We start from the raw sequence: 20,526 nt of genomic DNA, 5'->3' as shown, positions 1-20,526 counted from the left end.
TTCTTGTTTCGGTTCGTCCTTCGTTTTTGCTTTCATTCAAAACAGTCGTGGTATGGTCGACAATCGGGAAGCAAAAGGAATGATTGTTATCGATAGCATCGTGTCGAATTATAGTAGACTTTGCGGTGAAAACCGAATCGGATTCAGCTCGTTAAGACGATGCTCAAGGCTGCTGGCACTTGATATTAGGCCAAAGTCTAGATCCATTATAAGCTAACAAGTGATATTGGAGTAGTTCGTCACAGCATTTAACATACACATGAATCGCCTACTGCTACGCAATGCGTAAACTACTATTTCTCTGTAATGTCGGTTCCATTATCGACCGCCTCGATCGTCTTGATCTCGCTCTTGGCGCCTTGTAGCTGCCTTCGGACCAGTGCAGTGTAAACACCGTCTTTGCTGAGGAGATCTTCGTGAGTGCCTCTCTCGACTATCTGGCCATCGGAAACGACCGCCACCGTGTCGGCGCTCTTCACTGTCGACAGCCGATGGGCTATCACGAGCACAGTCCTTCCCTTCATTAGAGAATCCATCGCGTCCTACATCATCGGAAGCCGATCAACCAATGAAGTGAAAAGTTTTGTGTCTCGGATATAAAATTAGAATATCCAACTTTAAAAACGTATGCGAAATTCAAGAGAAAGATATTGCTCATATATATGTTTAAGTGTCACCTGAACCAGGTATTCACTTTCGGCATCGAGAGCACTTGTGGCTTCATCTAGCAGGAGAATCTTTGGGTTCATTAATAAAGCCCTTGCAATCGCTACTCTCTGTTTCTGACCACCAGAGAGCCTCACCCCGCGCTCTCCGACATGGGTTTGATATTTTTCCGGAAACTCCGATATGAACCCGTGGGCATTGGCCATTTTCTGCAAGATTCACGTCGTTATAGTGATGAGTTCCAAAAGGTCGAAGTGTGTAGTGTCCCCAACTCTTGTAAAGGGAGATATGTCAGTCTTACAGCTGCATTTTCCACATCTTCGATGCTGATTTTGCCATCAAAGCCATAGGCTATGTTCTCCTCTATGGAGCAGTTGAAAAGGACAGGTTCTTGGCTAACTATACTTATCTGCCAGTAAATTATCAGGATATCAGCACATATCGGTTAGAAACAACCATACAGTAGATGTGACAATGGCATAATATGGTTACTATGGTACATCTGCATCCAAAAACAAATGGAATTTATGACTTGAACTACCGCTCATTGGACGTGCAAATGCAAAAGATCTAATAGACGATGATGACCTTTCGGTGGAGATGCTCATGGGATACTTCTACCAAAGGAACCCCATTTATCAGAATCTTTCCCTTGATAGGGTCATAAAACCTCTCAATCAAGCTTGCGATTGTGGTCTGCAGAGCACGTAGAAAAAAGTTAGTATTGCAGGTTGAACAGCATCACCTGGAAATTATTATTACTCTGAGAGCGGCAAACTGGGTTTTGAGAGGTAAGACTTCCCATAGGAAGAACTTACCTTTCCACCTCCACTAGGACCAACTAGAGCAACTTTTGAGCCGGGCTGCAGTTTTAATGTTATTCCCTGAAATTTGCAGATGTACAATGTTCTTTACAGTAGTAAAACACGAGATGGATCTTACTATAAATCGAGAAATTCATTACCTTGAGCACCATATGGCTGGGACGGGAAGGGTACGCAAACCACACATCGTCTAACTCCACCTCTCCATCTTGGTCACTACAAGACGAGACACAGTTCATGGTCAGGTGTATCGGTCTGATTTTTACATTCATTGCATGTTCTTATGCCAAAATATCTAGTAAACAAGATTTGTGGTACTTGACTTCCACCACCGGATTCACATTAGTGTAGAAGATGAGACTTCCTTTTTATTTTTGGCTGTTTTTTAACACAAAATCTCGAAAACTTCCACCAGAGTAAGAGAAAATAGAGGAACTAACCCCAAGGGACACTTATCCCCTGACTTAGGCATGGATGAAACACGGTCCAGAATTTGAAAGACCCGCCTGCTGGCTCCTGCAGCTTTCATTGCTACAGTGTACAACCCAGATAATCCAGAGACAGAGGATCCCACTGCAAGAACAAACCTAAATTAGGCATATTGATGAGTATCTGATATGTAAGCTCAATGCTCAACTCCTGAAAACTTGAAAGACAACAGAAAAAATAATTTATATGTTGGAATTTTCAGCAAATTGACCAGGAGAAATACCAGTGAGACTATAGAGAATGAAAGAGGTGAGAGCACCGGGTGACATATGACCCATAATGGTCAGATTGGCTCCATATATGACAACAACAATCACTGACAGTGTTGAGGCCGCATTTAGGCTTCCGAAGAAGATCCCAACAACCCTCTGTAGCAGAAAGAAAGGTAAAATTAAAAGCTGTTGAGAGTGAGGAGAACTGGAGGGAGGGAAGAACAAGGATGAACTCACAGCTTGTTTGATTCCAAGCTTCAGTGTCTCATCAACTTTCTCGGAGTAGCGTGACACCTCAAATCCTTCTTGGGCAAAGGATCTCACTGTGCGTATCGCACCGAAAGACTCCTACAATATTCTGTATATGAGCTTCCAACTTTCTCGAGTAGTAAGGAAGAATAAAATGAATATGCTTCATTTTTTTCAGAGTAATTCTACTCGAATCACTAAAAATTCTACAGGTACATACAGCATCATATCAAAAGCAAGATACGCAGGTCGCTAGGGTTACTTTGGTGATTAAGATAATCAGCACACGCCTATGGACAAAAGATAATTGATTGACAAATTTTAGCTGAATGAGCGAAATATCTAAATTCTTAATGCTATCACGCCATACCTCAGCAATTGAGGCAGCTACAGCAGCCGCAGCTTGTGTTTTATGGGACAGTTCGCGAAGAAAGCGGCCAAACTTACGTACAGCAACAGAAATAGCAGGCACAACAGCCAAAGCCAACACTGTGAGATAAACAGAAAGAATGGCACAATGTCAACCAGCAATCAGAGCATTTCTCTAAATATATTTATATGCACTTTAATGAACAAATTACATGTCAATTTCCAAGATGTTGTGAACATGAAGCCAAGGCCAATAAATGCAGTTGATAGATTTTTCAAGGCCTCGGACAGATTGGTGGTTGCTGCATTTTTTATAATCTGAGTATCCTCAGAAAGTCTGCTCAACAGCTCCCCTGTTCGAGTGACATCAAAGAATGCTATTTCCTACAAGAAAATGCAAGCCACTGTAATTAAGAAGCTGTGCACAGAGCAATTAGAACACAGTTGCCTTCCCATGCATGAAGCTCTAGGTCTCAGCGATTGCGCTACATGGTATTCATACACCAATACATTGGATGAGATATACCTGATGAATAAGGTGACTGAATAAGTTCTTTCTCAGTCTAGCAACGACCCGTTCACTAGCAGAGGAGAACAACCATGCTCGGAGTGCTGTGCAAACAGAACTGGAAGGTCGACAAAGAGAGAAGCCTTCATTATGGGGAAACCGTTCAAAAAACATTGTGATTTTCATAACAAGATAACTTAGATTCTAACAAATTTGACAGTAACTTTGTCGCTGGTAGGAGACAAATTCTTCACCAGAATGGGAGATAATGAAGCAAATGCAAGTCCTTACCCAGTCACAACAATTAAAAATATCTCCAGTATGGTTCTGTTGACAGCCTCCAGCGCTTCAGCTTTCTGTTCAGGCGATATCATCTCTCTTGACACAATATCTATTATCTTCCCACCAAATTTTGGCTGTGAATAATGGTCAAACACATTTCAATCAATAGTCCAATTTCTCAAAATGCTTCTTGCAACATCAACGTTAGAACTTTCGAAGGGAGAGGGATGACAGAACCTACAATTAGTATGCTTGAAGTGGATGCAACCAAGAGAGCAATAGTTGCAATGATCAACTTCCCAGCATCAGGCTTTGCCTATGAACCAATAAAATGCCATTATCTAATTTAATTGTTGGATCTGCCCGAAGAGTACTCAAAGATCAAAGAACTGTTTAAACATAAGGGAGGTTTACCAGCGAGAGTACTCTGCCAAATCCTACATTTGCAGCCTAAGGAGTTACCAAGAAGAAAATTGTATCATGAACTCGAATCTCATTAGATGTCGGTAAGAAAATATGAACAAGATGGCATTCTCACCGGTACAGCATCTCCATGTTCCAGGTCTGTCGAATCACTATTGATGAGAGTATCATCTCTCTTTCTTCCTCCCTGCAATAAAATCGGGAATAAGATCGCATGATACAACCAAAAGTACAAAAACACCAACATTAAAAGGGAATTAAGATGAAAAGTACACTGTCGAGTTTTTCTTTCACAATTAAGCCAACAGGGCCAAAGCACCCAAGAACACTTCTCAAACAATCCTTAAGCCTTCACGAACTGAACATTTAACCAAGACTAGACTGCAAGATGACCTGGGCTATAATTTTCTCGAATCTGCTCATGGACTGATCACTGAAACCCAAGTGAATTCACTCTTTCCATCACTCTTTTCAGTGGAAACGCAGGGTAAAAGTAGATGTTTAACACTACGCAACAACAGATTAAAGGAAAAAAGAAAAAGGAACCCAATTTAGCTTGAAACCCAATTATATAAATTTCTTCTAAACAGATTGGACTTGACCCTTAAACTCATTTAAACATCTCTTTCCTTAACCGAAACCACCACAAAGATTGCACTCACTTCAGTCATTCAAAGTGGACATACACGAGTGGAATCAAATCAACTCCAAGAAATTTCACATTTCAAGTCCAAAAAGTACAAAAGAAACTGAAAAATTTTGCCTAAGATCCTCAACAAATTATGAAGAGAAAAGAAAAATCCCAAATTCGAAAAAACATACTCCTCGTTGCAGCAAAGGGACTCTATCGCTTCCGACGCCGTGCATCGTTCTTGCCCTTCGACCAAGCAACGAGAACAATCAGTGCGAAGCAACAACGAAGCCAAGAAAGAAAAACGGTGGGTCGTCTTCTTTTCCTCTCAAGATTATATTATGATTGACGTGTGCCCCAAGAAGAGAGAAAACACGTACCAGAGGCGACGAAGACGAAGAGAGACTCGCCCAATTTACAGTCGCGATGACTTCGAGAGGTCGTTTTTAATTGTTGTTCCCCTAGTGACTGGTGTGACCCTTGACTTTCTTGGCGGGTATTGGACGGATGACTGTGTCTTTTGCGACAGTATGAATTTGCTTCCGTCACCGCATACATCAGGCTCTCTGTTATCATAGCGAAAGTGGCCACAATAATTTCTCACACCCCCTTCGTATTCCGAAAGTGGCGACGTGATTGGATCGACTGAGTTTTTCTTGGAGCTGTCTGGCGAGCTGATTCACGTGCTCCGCAGAAGAGAAACGAAAAGTTCGAAAAAAAACAGTGAAGTTTTTCAAGAATCTAGACACTGTGGACTTTGATATCCATGTTCATGTTCATGTTCATGGTCATATATGTGTAGACGCACGTGCACGCTGGGCGACTTGTGGCAGAAGCAGTGTGTCTCGTCATGGTGAGCTGACCGGTAGTTAAAGGTCATTTCAAACGGTTTTTAGGGCTGCGTTTGGTAGCAACACTTCGCTTTCTCTATTTTTCTATTCTTCCATTCGAAAAAAAAAAGCAAACTGCTTGAACGTTTTGTTTTTCATTTCCTAATAGAAAAGTGCTAGCAAAAATAGATTTGGAGCAGAAATAAAAAGTAGAAAAATCTACTACTTTGTTTCTAGAAATAGAAATAGAAATAGAAATAGAAAGGTCCGGTCCTCAACGCGACCTCACCTCCTCCTCCAACCTCCGTCGTCTGCAAACCTTCTCAAAGCACTCCATCCGGTCCACTCTCAGCGGAAATAATAAAAAATTATAAAAATTAATTAAATTATAAAAAATTCCAAAATTCATAAAAATCGAAAAATTCTCGGAAAATCCATAAAAATCAGAAAAACTCGAAAACCCATAAAAATTTGCAAAATTACGAAATTGAAAAAATTAAAAAATTCATAAAAAGCTTTAAAAAAAAAAGGAGACAAATTTCGGGAAAGTAAAAAGTTTTAATAAACTTTTCCCCAAAAAAACAAAAATAAAAATTCACATAATGGCTTAGAATAAATTAAAAATTCCGAAAATTCATAAAAATTAGAAAAATTTCAGAAAAATCCCATAAAAAATTAGAAAATTAAAAAATTCCCAAAATTCATATAAATCGAGAAAACTTCCGAAAATCCATAAAAATCAGAAAAACTCGAAAACCCTTAAATATTTGCAAAATTCCGAAATTGAAAAATTAAAAAAATTTCATAAAGAATTTTCGAAAAATAAAAAGAAACAGATTTGGGGAAAGTAAAAATTTTAATAAATTTTACCCCAAAAATATAAAAAATTCACATAATGGCTTAGAATACACCACTGTACCACTTTGAAATGAAATTTAAATTTTTGAGGTGCCCAAGTGGTATTTTTGAAGATTCCTTAGTTTAGGAATTAAAAGGGTTTTAAACCCTAAAAGGATTAGACAAACCAATAAATCATGCTTATTGGTTTTTTTCACTATAACTTGTATTTATAGTTAAATAAAAGATATAGATTTAAATGCAAAAAATTGGGAATAGAAATTTTGTGCGATTCCAAACGTATTTCTGTTTTTTTAGGAATAGAAATTTTGTGCTGAATACCAAACGCATTATTTTGCTCGAAAACTCTTCCAGGAAATAGAAATAGAAATAGAAAAAACTATTTCTGAAAAGAAATTGTTCCCAAAAATAGAAACGTTACCATACGCACCCTTAACAACCGCAAGTTTGTTCACACCAACAAATAAACTTTAAGTGGTATATTTTTTTTAAAAAAAAATTTCCTACAAAGACATAAAATACCGATATTTTCTCGAATAAGAATATGAAATTAACATTATTTCAAATAATGACATAAAGTGTCATCATTTCTTCAAGTAAGAATATGAGGTGGATCTTAATTCAAATAAAAGACTGAAGTGACTATATTTATTTTAAAGAAGGGCATGACTTTTTGGATTGTTAAGGGTAATTTCGTTATATACCTTGTAATTTTTTTCCCCTTTTTTCCCTTTTTTTCTTTTTCTAGTTTATTGACACCCGAAAAGGGTTGGTCAAGGGTAGCCCTCGCCTGATCTGGCAAGGGCCACCCTCGCCATGGGCGAGACCGCCCTTGTCGACCATAGGTGAGGTCGACCCTCGCCAGCTACTAGCAAGGCTACCCTCGAAAGCCACAAGTGAGGACCGACCTTGCCTGGGCGAGGGATTGCCGGCGAGACCCTTGCCAAATTGGGTGAGGGTGAACCTTGGCCAGCCCTCTCCGGGTGTCGCCAATCAGCCCATCGATGAAGAAGAAATAAAAAACTAGAAAAAAGAGAAAAAATAAAATAATTTAAAATTAAAATAGCATTTGGACGAAAATGCCCTTGATCAGTTGAAATATATAGCCGGCCGGCAATGTCAGACTCTTATTTAAAACTATCATGGCCACTTTAAGCCCTTATTTGAGACTGATATGGCTATTTCAAGCCCTTATTTGACACAAAATCTACTACATGTCCTTGCTTAAGAAAATGAGAGCACTTCAAGTCTTTATTTGAAATTTTCTTTTTTTTTGTTTCCTCGTCAAAACTTCAATTTTTAGAAATTTAAAATAAATTATATACAAATTCACGTATCAATATTTGAGGGTTGTCGATACGTAAGTGTTGTGGAAGTTTCAGAAATTTGGGAAAAGGTCAAAATGTGTGTACTGTTGGATTTAAGTTAGTTAAAAAACAAAAATAAAAATAAAAAGTCAATTCAATCAGCCCAACGAGTAAAGAAGTGGTTTTCATGACCGATCCGGAACTCCGGAATCAATCTTACAGGCAAACTTGATGAATGAATAACAACAGACATTTGGTAAATATAGTTAACGAGGGGTATTTCGATTTTTTAAGAATTGATTACATAAACCCGAGAAAAGATGTCATGAAAAACTACAAACGCTCCTTATTTGGTTGCTCATCAAGCGTTGTAGGGACAAATGTTAAGAAAAGCGTCCAATCATAAGATTTGGTAATGAGTATCTCATGAGCACTAATGAAGGTATTAAATTAAGAAAGATTGTAATTTTCAAGACATTGTTTCTTTAGTAACAAATGCTATAAGGATTGAACTTCCTTCATTAAACGTGTTTAACCGATGCCTTAAGATACTCGTTAACAAGTTCTCTCATTTCTTCGACAAGCTGCAAAATGAGCGAGAAGACATGACCCATGAATCACTCCACTCTTACATGAAGTCGCCAGTTCCAGGAATCCTAGTTTCCAAAAGTCTTCGTTCCTTCCCAGCTGAATGCATCATTCATCATCTCCTGCTCAACGAGTTCCAAACGTTAAACAGTCACGAGGGGATGTGTAATGATCAGTCCGATATGATACTTGGGAAAGGAAAGCCCTAGAGCATCTAGCTCCTTATCGTGGATCCTCTGTGGTTCTTCTTCAACTACGTATCCTCTCATGAAGAGAATCTTCAGCTGTTCCCAGTTAAAGTAGCGAGCTAAGCTATACTCTCTTCAGAGAAATAAAACCACAGAACACTGGCATGCATTTGACATAGCCATTGCGTTGGCAAGAGCATTCGGAACTTCCACCCGCTTTTCATGCAAAAAGACATGCAATTGCACATATGAAAATCATAGGATCAGTGATGTTTCTTTGTGCCCGTTTTTCATTCTCGTCACTAATCCTAAGAGATCGGAGATTATAACCATCGCCACTAATAGGTACAAAGTTTCGTTGCAAACTTTTTAGCAATTTTTAGTGACGATACGTTATTTCATTACTCATGACGCTTCTAATGATACAAGAAACGGAGCCCAAAAAAGAAAATCCGTGGCACTTTGTAATCGCCGCCGATGTAATGACACCAAAGCCAACTGTGCCGGTGCCCTTAAACCTGGAGTGAACTTTATAATAAACTTCTAATTTAATTTCAAAGGAAGCCATACCGATTGATGGATTCATTATCCCGTAGTAGGGATCAACCAAGACGAGCCAATAAGTCCATGTCCTGCTCTCTATCTCTGATCTTGCCTTTCTACACGATTTGTGTGAATTTGATGATTTAATACTTGCCTTAATCTTGGAATCTTAACTCGCTGGAAAAGAGACTTAATGGTCTTCCAGCCTTCATCTTTCAAAGATCCGCCTCTTACTTACCCAATACCCACCTTACCTGACTAGTGATGCAGAATCTATTAGTGGTGCGTTTTTGGACCGGTTGGACAGGCAGAAGTCCAAACGGAAGGCGAAACGGTGATGCGACTAGAACCGACGGACCCGGTTGACGACATCGGATCAAGCTCAAATTCGGTCGTTTGAAGCGAAACGGCGATCTGAACAAAACTCACCGCCTTTGGCTGTGACTAATGATGGATTTTAGCGATTCGAGATCGTTTATATGGGTTTTTCTATTATTTTAATATTTTTTATGGGTTTTAATTTTAAGGGCAGTTTTGTAATTTTGATATTTTATGCTTTATAGTCCTAGTAGGGTTTGGTTTAGGGATATATAAGCTTGTTTTAGGGTTCTTTTTGAAGAACATTATTATCATCAATATTGAATTTCGAGATTTATTTCTCTAAGCAAGATTTTGCTTGAATTATTCGCTGAACGCTGCGTCAACTAGCTAGTTTGGTTGGTAGCTGTGAATACTCTCGTTTTGGCTCGTACATAAAGGCCATCCTTGAGCTCGCGCTATCTTAAGTTTCTTGTGTAAGCATCAGTGTTTGCAATTATTTTAGCTTTATATTCAGATGCAATTTTCTTTTTGAACTTTTTTAAAACTTTTAAGAGAACACAAAGCATCTCATCATATTTTTTTTACAGGTTAATATACAAAAATGGGGAAAAGTGCCAAAAAAGTCCTAAACTTTTTTATTAAGTTCTTTCTTTTTTTTTCTTTTCTTTTCTTTTTTTTTCTCTCCCCTCCTCCAGCCGGTCACTGGACCGGCGACCGGCCGGTGGCCAGAGGCCAGAGGTAGGCGCCGGCGAGGCTCTCCGGCCGGCCACTAGCGAGGGCGGCCTCGCCGCGGCTCTAGCCACCAGGTCCAGACCGCCAGGAGGAGGGGAGAGAAAAAATTCAAAAATTCAAAAAAATATTAAAGTTGCCCACGTCAACGCGCCGGTGACCGGCCGCCGACACAGCGTCCACGCAAAAATCCGGCCAAATTGACCGGCAGGACCGAATTGGCACAAAGACAAAAGGTTTAGGACCTGAATTGGCACCAATGCAAAGGTTTAGGACTCAATTGACACCAAAAAAGGTTTATGACTAAATTGGCACCAATGCAAAATGTTTAGGACTGAATTGGCACTAAAAAAGGTTTAGGACTAAATTGGCACCAATACAAAAGGTTTAGGACTTTTTGGCACTTTTCCCTACAAAAATGCATCGCATTATTTCAATTTAATTGAGAATTTGAATGTGATTTACTAATCGGTTTTAAGCAAAATGACACTTCTAGTCTAGCTTCTCCCTTTAATTTTTCGTTTTACCTCTAATATTTTCCCACTTCTCTCTCCAAATTTCATTTTCCAATCTGACAAAGGCATTAGGTCTTCCCTCCTCTCTTTACTTTTCTCCCAATAGACAAATGCATTAGGTCTCCAAGGAACAACCATCTTCTTCTCTCAATTGACGCCTCCGATGAAGTCTAGTAAAGATAAGTCCTCCAGATCAGGTCACCGCCGCCGCCGATCGCTCCGAAAAAGTTTCATCAAGTCGAGTTGTCCTGATCTAGAAGGAAGTGAACTGTGTAGTCAAAACTCGTGTCTCTTTTCGTTCAAGATAGTTGCGGAAAGAAAAAAGAAGATTGTCATTAATAGCATAAGTGTCGATTTACAATAGACTTTGAAGCGAAAAGTGAACCAAACACGGCTCCTTAAAATAATTCCCTGGGCTGGCACTAGATGTATGCCAAAGTGTAGATCCATTATAAGCTGACGAGTGAAACTCTCAGTAGGTCGTGCCGCATGCAATGTACCATATAAATCACCAACGTCAACGCAGTGTGTAAACTACTATTTGTCTGCAATTCCGGTTCCAGTATCAACTGCCTCGGCGGTCCTAATCTCGCTCTCGGCGCCTTGTAGCTGCCTCCGGACCAGTGCGGCGTAAACCCCGTCTTTCGTGAGGAGATCTTCGTGAGTGCCTCTCTCAACTATCTGGCCATCGGAAACAACCGCCACTGTATCGGCACTCTTCACTGTCGACAGCCGATGGGCTATCACCAGCACAGTCCTTGACTTCATTAGAGTATCCATCGCGTCCTACAAACCATTGGAGACTGATCAACCGATGAAGTGAAAAGTTTGTGTCTCGATCTCGAATTAGAATATCCTGCTTTAGGATAGTATGCGAACTTAAAGAGATAGATATTGCCGATGTGTCACCTGAACCAGGTATTCGCTTTCGGCATCAAGAGCACTCGTGGCTTCATCTAGCAGCAGGATCTTCGGGTTCATTAGTAAAGCCCTCGCAATGGCTACTCTCTGTTTCTGACCGCCAGAGAGCCTCACCCCGCGTTCTCCAACATAGGTTTTATATTTGTCCGGAAACTCCGCTATGAACCCGTGGGCGTTGGCCATTTTCTGCAAAATTCACATCATCATTGTCATGCTGAGTTCCAACGGTCGAAGTGGTTAGTATCCCTACTCTTGTAAAGGAGATATGTCGGTCTTACAGCCGCATTTTCCACGTCTTCGCTGCTGATTTTGCCATCAAAGCCATAGGCTATGTTTTCCTCTATAGAGCAGTTGAAGAGGACAGGCTCTTGGCTGACTATACTCATCTGCACGAGTAAATTGTCGGCATATCAGCACGTATCGGTTAAATAATCACCATTTACTGGATGCAACAATGGCATATTCCGGTTACTTAGGCACATCTGCATCCAAAGATAGGATTGTTCTTCATGACTCGAACTACCGCTCATTGGGAGTGAAAATGTAAAAGATCTAACAGACAATGACCTTTTGGTGGAGATGCTCGTGGGATACTTCGACCAAAGGAACCCCTTTTATCAGAATCTTTCCCTTGGTAGGGTCATAAAACCTCTCAATCAAGCTTGCTATTGTGGTCTGTCTAACGCGTAGAAAAAGTTAGTATTGCAGGTCGAACAGCATCACCTGGAAGTTAATAGTACTTCATAGCCGTCAAACTGAGTTTCAAGAGATAAGATTTCCCATAGGAAGAACTTAGCTTTCCACCACCACTAGGACCAACTAGAGCAACTTTTGAACCCGGCTGCAGTTTTAATGTTATTCCCTGAAATTTGCAGATGTACAGTGTTCTTTACATTAGTAAAACACGAGCTGGATCTTACTATAGATCAAGAGAAATTCATCACCTTGAGCACCATGTGGCTGGAACGGGAAGGGTACGCAAACCACACATCGTCTAACTCCACCTCTCCATCTTGGTCACTACAAGACGAGACACAGAACATAGTGAGGCGTATCATTGTAATTTATACAGGCGTTGCATGTTCTTAAGCAAAACTTTCTAGCAACTAAAATTTGCTATACTCGACTTACTTACAGCATTAGATTCGCATTGGAATAGAAAATGAGACTTCATCTTTTTTACTTTTGGCTGTTTTTTTAACATGAAATCTCGAAAGACGCCAACAGAGTAAGAGAAAATAGAGGAACTAACCCCAAAGGACACTTATCCCCCGACTTAGGCATGGATGAAACACGGTCCAGTAGCTGAAACAGCCGTCTGCTGGCTCCTGCAGCTCCCATTGCTTCAGTATACAACATCGATAATCCAGAGGCAGAGGATCCCACTGCAAGAACGTACCTGAATTAGACATATGGAGTAATATCCGATATGTAAGCTTAATGAGCAACTCCTGAAAACTTGAAAGTGACGGACACATATTTCATTTTTTCGATTTTTCAGCAAAATAACTAAGAGCAATACCGGTGAAGCTATAAAGAATGAAAGAGATGAGGGCACCGGGTGACATTTGACCCCTAATGGTCAAATTGGCTCCGTACATGACTCCACCAACTACCGAGAGTGTCAAGGCCGCCATCAGGCTTCCGAAGAAGATTCCAACAACCCTCTGTAGCGGAAAGAGAGGTGAAATTTAAAGCTGTTGAGAGTGAGGAAAAATGGAGGGAGGGGAAGAGCAAGGAGGAACTCACAGCTTGTTTGAGTCCAAGGTTCAGTGTCTCGTCAACTTTCTCTCTGTAGCGTGACACCTCGAATCCTTCTTGTCCAAAGGATCTCACTGTGCGTATTGCACCGAAAGACTCCTACAATATTCTGTATATGAGCTTCCAACTTTGTAAAGTAACGAGGTAGCATAAAATAGATTTGTTTCATGCTTTTTTGAGTGTCTACCTGAAGCACTAAAGATTCTACAGGTGCATATAGCATCATATATAAAGCACAAGATAAGCAAGTTACTACTGTTAATTTGGTGATTAAGTTGATCAGCATTAGCCTACGGACAATAGATAATTGATTGACGAACTCAAGCTGAATGAGCAAAATATCCAAATTCTTAATGCTTTCATGTCATACCTCAGCAATTGAGGAAGCTACTGCAGCCGCGGCTTGTGTTTTATGGGAAAGTTCGCGAAGAAAATGGCCAAACTTCCGTATAGCAACAGAAATAACAGGCACAATGGCCAAAGCCAACACTGTGAGATAAACGAAAAGAATGGCCCAATGTCAACCACCAATCAATGCACTTCTCTAGATATAGTAATATGCACTGCAATGACCAATTACATGTCAACTTCCAAGATGTTGCGAACATGAAGCCGAGGCCAATAGTTGCAGTTGATAGATTACTCAAGGCCTGGGACAGATTGGTGGTTGCAGCATTTTTTATAATCTGAGTATCCTCGGAAAGTCTGCTTAACAGCTCCCCTGTTCGAGTGACATCAAAGAATGCTATTTCCTACAAAAAAAATGCAAGCTGCTGTAATAAAAAAGTTGTGCACAGAGCAATTAATACAAAATTGCCTTGCTATACATGAAGCTCTATGTCTCAGCAACGGCACTACATGGTGTTCATACACCAATACATTGGATGAGTTATACCTGATGAATAATGTGACTGAACAAGTTCTTTCTCAGTCTAGCAACGACCCGTTCACTAGCAGAGAAGAACAACCATGCTTCAAGTGCTGTGCAAACAGAACTGGAAGGTGGACAAGGAGAGAAGCCTTTATTATGGGAAAAAGAAATCTGGTTTGTAGCTACCACAGAGTCTACCTAATTTGTCAGCTCACGAGGAAACAGTTCAAAAATGCTACGAGTTTACAAGAGACTTTGTCGCCAGATAGGAGGCAAATTTTGCACCAGAACTGGTGATAATGAAACAAGTGCAGGTTCTTACCCAGCCACAACAATTAAAAATACCTCCAGTATGGTTCTGTTGACAGCCTCCAGCGCTTCTGCTTTCTGTTCAGGTGATCTCATCTCTCTTGACACAATATCTATAATTTTACCACCAAATTTTGGCTGCGCATAATGGTTAAATGTATTCCAATCAACAGTCCAATTTCTCAACGTGCTTCTTGCAACATAAAAGATAGAACTTCAAAAGGGAGAGAGTTGACAGAACCTACAAGTAGTAAGCTTGAGGTGGATGCAACCAAGAGAGCCATTGTAGCAACGATCAACTTCCCGGCATCAGGCTTTGACTGTGAATTAATGAAATGCCATGATATAGTAAATTGTCCGATCCGCACAAAGAGATTACTCGAAGATCAAAGAACAGTGTAAACATAAGGGAAGATTACCAGTGAGAGTACTCTGCCAAATCCCACATTTGCAACCTAAGGAATTACCGAAAGGAATATTGTATCATGAAGTCGGATCTCGCTAGGATGTCACTTAGAAAATATGAACAAAACGGCATTCTCACCGGTATAGCATCTCCGTGTTTGAGGTCGGTGGGATGACTATTATTGAGAGTATCATCTCTCTTTCTTTCTCCCTGCAATAAAATTGGGAAGAAGAGGGCATGACACAAGAAGTAAACTGAAAGTACACAAACACCAACATTAAAAGGGAATGAAGATGTCAAGTACAGTACCAAGTCTTTCTTTCACAATTTAGCCAAGAGGAAAAAAGCACCCAAGAACATTTTCCAAACATTTCTTAAGCTTTCACGAACTGAACATGTAACCAAGACTCGACTACAAGATGACCAAAGCCAGAATTTTCTCAAATCTGCTCATGGACTGATCACAGAAACCCAAGTGAATTCACTCTTTTCCATCAGTCTTTTCAGTGGAAACGCAGGGTAATTAAACGTTTAACACCATGCAACAACAAATTTAACGAACAAGAAAAAGAAACCCAATTTAGCTTAAAACCCCAGTGTGGAAATTTCTTCTCAACGTATTGGACTTGAATCCTTAAACTCATTGAAACATTTCTTTCCTTGACAGGAACTATTTCAACAAAGATTCCACTCACTTCAGTATTCTAAAAGCATTACCAATCCAAAGTGGACAAACACACGTGGAATCAAATCAACCAAAAATTCTTTAAATTTGAAGTCCAAAAGAACAGTTAAAATTTTGCCTATAATTTTCATCAAATTCCGAAGAGATTAAAAAGAAAAAATGCCCGACTCAAAACATACTGCCTCTCTTCCGGAGCCCTGCATCACTCTTGCCCTTCCGCCAAGTAATGCGAATCAGTGCGAAACAACAACGAAGCCCAAAAAATAGAAAACGGTGGGTCGTCTTCTTTTCCTCTCGAGATTTAAATTTTCATTGGCGTGTGCTCCAAGATGAGAGGAAACACGAATCAGAGGCGACGAAGACGAAGAGAGACTCGCTAGTCTTCGTCGCGATGGCTTTGAGAGCTCGTTATTAATCGTTGGTCCAACGGTGACCCTTTTAACTTTCTTTGGCGGGTTTTGGAAGAATGATTCTGTCTTTTGCGACTGTGTGAATTTGCTTCCATCACCGCATACATCAGGCTCCCTGTTATCATAGCGAAAGTGGCCACAATAATCTCTCACACCCCCCTCATATTCCAAACCTGGCGACGCGATTGGATCGACTGGTTTTTCTTGGAGTGTCTGATACTGCAGACTTCGATATCCATGTTCATATGCATACATGCAGACCCACATTCACGTTGGGCAACTTATGGAAAAAGCAGTGTCTCATCATGGTGAGTCTATTGGAGGTTAAAAAGGTCATTTCAAACAGTTCTTGTAAGACCCGCAAGTTTGTTCACACTCACGAATAAGTAGTTTATTTTTATTTTTTTTTTCTCGCCAAAACTTACAATAGTGTCCGATTTTTAGAAAATTTAAAATAAATTATATACGATTTTACGTATCGATATTTGAGTGTTGCCTACATGTAAGTGTTGTGGAAGTTTCGGAAATTTGGGATTAATAGAAAGTCAAAATGTGGGAGCTGTAAAATTTAAATTAGTTGAAAAAAGAAAGAATAGAAGTCAATTCAGTCGGCCGAACGAGTAAAGAAGTGGCATTTCCTCCGGAATCAGTCTTTTGGGTAAACTTGATGAACGAAAGTCACCAATTACTTTTTAAACTAATCTTGTTATTGCGTACCGACAGACATTTGGTAAGTATTTTGATTTTGAAATAATTACATAAATGGTCCATAAACTTTGACTTAATATGTACTATCACGCTTGAACTTTAAATTTATTCAATGTGAACCGTAACTTTTAACTCAATGTGCAATATCGTCCATGAATTTTTAATTTATTCAATGTGTTCTCTGAACTTTTAGTAAATCTTAAATACAGTCCCTAGACTACATGAAATATCTAATAGTTTTCTTCCATTATGTTTAGTTCCGGTACAATATTGAATATTCTTATATAGTTTGGGGGTTAAATTGAACATGTACAAAAAAGTTCAGGGACCACATTGAATAAATTAAAAATTTGGGGCGACACTGCACATTAGACTAAAGTTCATAGACCATACTAAATAAATTAAAAGTTCAGGGATAACATTGCATATTGAGCTAAAATTCAGAGATTATTTATGTCATTTTCCCTTCAACTTTTTAAGAATTGATTACATAAACCTGAGAAAAAATGTCATGAAAACTTCAAACACTCTTCCTTATTTGGTTGCTTTATCAAGTGTTTTAGGGGCTTTAAAGATTGCCTTCTTGATGTTTGACGAGAGCATTTTCATGTTATATATTTTAGGGCTGTGCAATCGGATCAGTTCTACCTAGGAACCGGATCGAATTGCCTTGAAAATCGGTTCGGTTCCAAGCTCCCTTTTATAAACGGTTTGATTCCCGATTTCGAGTGAAGAACCGCTCGGGAACTAGACCGATCGAACCAAATTTAGAACCAATTTCATAAAGTCTAAAAAGTTTGGTATTTCTTTTGACATCTTTTCCTCTATCTCTCTTTTTACCTCATTTTTCTCCTACCTCACTCATACACTTTACGACTCTCTCTCACTTGCTCGCGATTCACACTCTTGCTCGCTTGCTCTCAATTGTTCAAGCCTCACAACCCTCACTCGTCCCTGACTCGCCTTTGCTCGCTCGTCCTCGTTCATCTTTTACTTTGAACCGTTTTGTTACTCATCTTATTTTGTTGTAAAAAATGAAACTAAATAAAGGAACATAAGAAAAATAGGTTTTCAGTAAACCTTGGAACCGAACCGGAAAAACATGGTAGATTCCAAGTTTTAAAAACTGAGAACCGATTCTAACAAAGTAGGTTCCAGATTTCGGGTTTGGCATCGATCACCCCTAATATATCTACATTAAAATTGGAAAGCCTCCGCACACGATCCTTTTCCTCCTTGCACTCAATCCATGTGAATCAAGTGAATCACAATCGTTAGATACTTCGGACATCGTGGGTCCCATTTGAAAGACAAGTGATCCTTAATCTCGGGCCGGAGCAAGAGTTTTTGCATCGCTCATCATGAACATCATAGTCATCGGTATCGGTATTGGGCTCACATTAATTCTGGCCCAACCCTAAAGATCGCTTTAGGCCCAAGACGGCCCATAATTCACGCCAAATCTGGGCCCACTAAGTCTCTCTCTCTCTCTCTCGCGGCGTAGGGTTCTTCACTTCTCGTTCCTCCTCCGATCTCTGCAACTGCGGTCGCCACCGTCACTCTCTCACTCCTCCGCCGTCTCTCAGAGCAATGCCGCCGTTAAAACCCTCGCAGCTCAGGACGCTCCTCCTTCTTCGCCGCCTCTCTCCTTCCCCTCCTCCTCCTCATTCCTCCGGCGCCCAATCTCGCCGCCTCCTCCTCCTCCACTCGCCTCCCTCATTTTCTCCGCGCGCCGCGCCGGCCTGCTTCCCCAGGTTCCCTCGCTTCTCCGATTTCTCGCTGCGCCGGAACTTTTCGTCTGCCGTGGACGCTGCGGATCGAAGCGGAGATGGTGACCGGAGTCGCGACGAGGTCGCTCGGTCTCTCTCCGCGGAGCTCACGGCGGACGCGGACGCGGACGCGGACGCGGACGCGCTCTCCGTCGTCCAGCGCCTCGCTCTCAACTTCTCTCACGTGACGCCGGACCCTGGCCTGGTCCTCTCGACGCTCAATCTGTCGGCGGATGCCGGCCGTACGGTGCTGGGGTTTTACCAGTGGCTGGCTCAGAACCCTGGTTTTACTCGCACGGATGAGACGCTGTCGATGTTTGTGGATTACTTTGGGCGACGCAAGGATTTCAAGGCGATTGACGAGATATTGAGCGATGCCAAGGATGTAGCGAGTTCTAAAACCCTGGAATCTGTTATTGATAGGTTGGTTCGGGCGGGGCGGTCCGCTCAAGCGGTCGGGTTCTTTGAGAGGATGGAGAGGGATTATGGGCTGAAACGTGACAAGGAATCGATGAAAATGGTAGTGGAGAAGCTGTGTGAAAAGGGTTATGCCAATTGTGCCGAGAAGATGGTCAAGAGCTTGGCTCATGAATTTTTCCCAGATGAGCATGTTTGTGATTTGCTGATTAAGGGGTGGTGCGTCGACGGAAAGTTGGAGGAGGCCAATAGGTTGGCAAGAGAGATGTACAGGGGAGGCTTTGAGATTGGCACAACGGGCTATAATGCTCTTCTCGATTGTGTTTGTAAGCTTTGTCGTAAAAAGGACCCATTTCGGCTAAATTCGGAGGCAGAACACATTTTGGTCGATATGGATTATTATGGGGTTCCGAGAAATGTTGAGACTTTCAATGTGTTGATTGGGAATTTGTGTAAAATTAGGAAAACGGAGGATGCGATGAAGTTGTTTCATAGAATGGGAGAATGGGGCTGTTATCCTAATGAAGAGACGTTCCTTGTGTTAATTAAGAGCTTGTATCAGGCAGCAAGAGTGGGAGAAGGAGACGAGATGATTGACAGAATGAAATCTGCAGGGTATGCCTTGGATAAAAAGGCGTACTATGGATTTTTGAAGATCTTATGTGGGATTGAGAGGATTGATCATGCTTTGAGTGTTTTTAAAAAGATGAAGGCCGATGGCTGTGAGCCGGGTATTAAGACATATGACTTATTGATGGGAAAATTTTGTGCCCATAATCGTCTTGACAAGGCTAATGCACTCTTCAACGAAGCATTGAGGAGAGAAGTGCCTGTGGAACCTAAGGCCTATAGATTAGACCCCAGATACATGAAGAAGCCCAAGGCCGAGAAGAATGAGAAAAAGCGAGAGACGTTGCCTGAGAAAATGGCTAGAAAAAGGAGACGCCTTAAGCAGATTCGTCTAAGTTTCGTTAAGAAGCCAAAACGAATGATGCGAGGATACTGATCCACTTGAAGCCTTGTGCCCCGTTTAATTGGATGGAAGTGTGGCAAGGCAACTTGAGGTTCTTTCTTGTACTTCACATATTTAATCCTCTGGAGTCATGTTCAAAGATTGTGTGCCGCCTTGGTATTGAATAGGGAAAGGATCAAAATTGTACTTGCTAAAGGGTTCTTGAGGTTTGGTAGTAATGGTTCCCTGGATCATGTCAATCTTTTGTTTGAATTTACAAATGGCAATAGTGGGAATAGTGAGAGTAGTTTTATCCTTGCCAATTTTGCTTCTGGATCTTGCTTTCCATTAGCTAATTGATTTTTCTAGGTTTCTACTTCTTTATGCGATGGATGTCAAATAAATATGATGTTCACTAAACAAATGCCGGCATTTTTCTCAATGAGAACACGGGCTTGTACTGAACAAGGAACAGTATCGCACGTGCGGAAGTCCTCTTTCTCTGGTTGTAATTTATGTTTGGCTTGAAGATACTCTGATCCTTGTTAGTGAAAATCTAATATTGCTCTCCTGGGATAAGAATGCCTTTTTCATGGTCTGTGCAATGTTATGAAAGCCAACCCTTATGTATCATGTTTCATGCCGTCGTCCTGCTGCTTGGTCTTGTTATTCTTACTTCGTAGACCTTTCTCCTTTGTTTTCTCTGCTCCAGACTCCAGTTATTCTATAATTTGTGACGGAAATTATTGGAGGTTTGAGTTCATCTCTCCTTTTGCCTGGTGAAA

At 40.7% G+C, this 20,526-nt stretch overlaps 3 protein-coding genes across 3 annotated transcripts; 1 reads left to right on the top strand and 2 right to left on the bottom strand.

The window, feature by feature from the left end:
• Nucleotides 1–126: 126 nt before the first annotated feature.
• Nucleotides 127–5,286, bottom strand: LOC115662089 (ABC transporter B family member 25-like). Its single transcript, XM_030584273.2, has 17 exons — nucleotides 4,845–5,286; nucleotides 4,138–4,209; nucleotides 4,014–4,049; nucleotides 3,841–3,915; nucleotides 3,609–3,733; nucleotides 3,336–3,435; nucleotides 3,022–3,193; nucleotides 2,811–2,929; nucleotides 2,429–2,539; nucleotides 2,203–2,347; nucleotides 1,931–2,063; nucleotides 1,631–1,706; nucleotides 1,485–1,550; nucleotides 1,255–1,362; nucleotides 968–1,075; nucleotides 678–875; nucleotides 127–542 (listed from the first exon to the last, which is right to left on the bottom strand). The coding sequence occupies exons 1-17, from the start codon at nucleotides 4,887–4,889 to the stop codon at nucleotides 294–296; spliced, it is 1,938 nt and encodes a 645-aa protein (XP_030440133.2). The 5' UTR covers nucleotides 4,890–5,286; the 3' UTR covers nucleotides 127–293.
• A 5,712-nt stretch (nucleotides 5,287–10,998) lies between these two features.
• LOC115691974 (ABC transporter B family member 25-like) lies at nucleotides 10,999–16,162 on the bottom strand. Its single transcript, XM_056314748.1, has 17 exons — nucleotides 16,001–16,162; nucleotides 14,939–15,010; nucleotides 14,814–14,849; nucleotides 14,640–14,714; nucleotides 14,408–14,532; nucleotides 14,110–14,209; nucleotides 13,795–13,966; nucleotides 13,585–13,703; nucleotides 13,203–13,313; nucleotides 12,976–13,120; nucleotides 12,706–12,838; nucleotides 12,398–12,473; nucleotides 12,251–12,315; nucleotides 12,021–12,132; nucleotides 11,732–11,839; nucleotides 11,442–11,639; nucleotides 10,999–11,318 (listed from the first exon to the last, which is right to left on the bottom strand). Exons 1-17 carry the CDS (start codon nucleotides 16,160–16,162, stop codon nucleotides 11,070–11,072), a joined length of 2,058 nt encoding a protein of 685 aa, XP_056170723.1. The 3' UTR covers nucleotides 10,999–11,069.
• Nucleotides 16,163–18,113: 1,951 nt separating this feature from the next.
• On the top strand, nucleotides 18,114–20,334 carry LOC115693966 (pentatricopeptide repeat-containing protein PNM1, mitochondrial). The gene has a single exon (XM_030621050.2). It carries the CDS (start codon nucleotides 18,194–18,196, stop codon nucleotides 19,793–19,795), a length of 1,602 nt encoding a protein of 533 aa, XP_030476910.2. The 5' UTR covers nucleotides 18,114–18,193; the 3' UTR covers nucleotides 19,796–20,334.
• The last annotated feature ends 192 nt before the right edge of the window (nucleotides 20,335–20,526 follow it).

This window comes from Syzygium oleosum, unplaced genomic scaffold, assembly GCF_021117445.2.
Source record: "Syzygium oleosum isolate NSW1041296 unplaced genomic scaffold, Sole_v2.1 Sole_v2.09, whole genome shotgun sequence".
NCBI classification, from domain to species: Eukaryota; Viridiplantae; Streptophyta; class Magnoliopsida; order Myrtales; family Myrtaceae; genus Syzygium; species Syzygium oleosum.
Note: the sequence above shows the minus strand (reverse complement) of the source record. Positions and strands in the feature narration are given on the sequence as shown.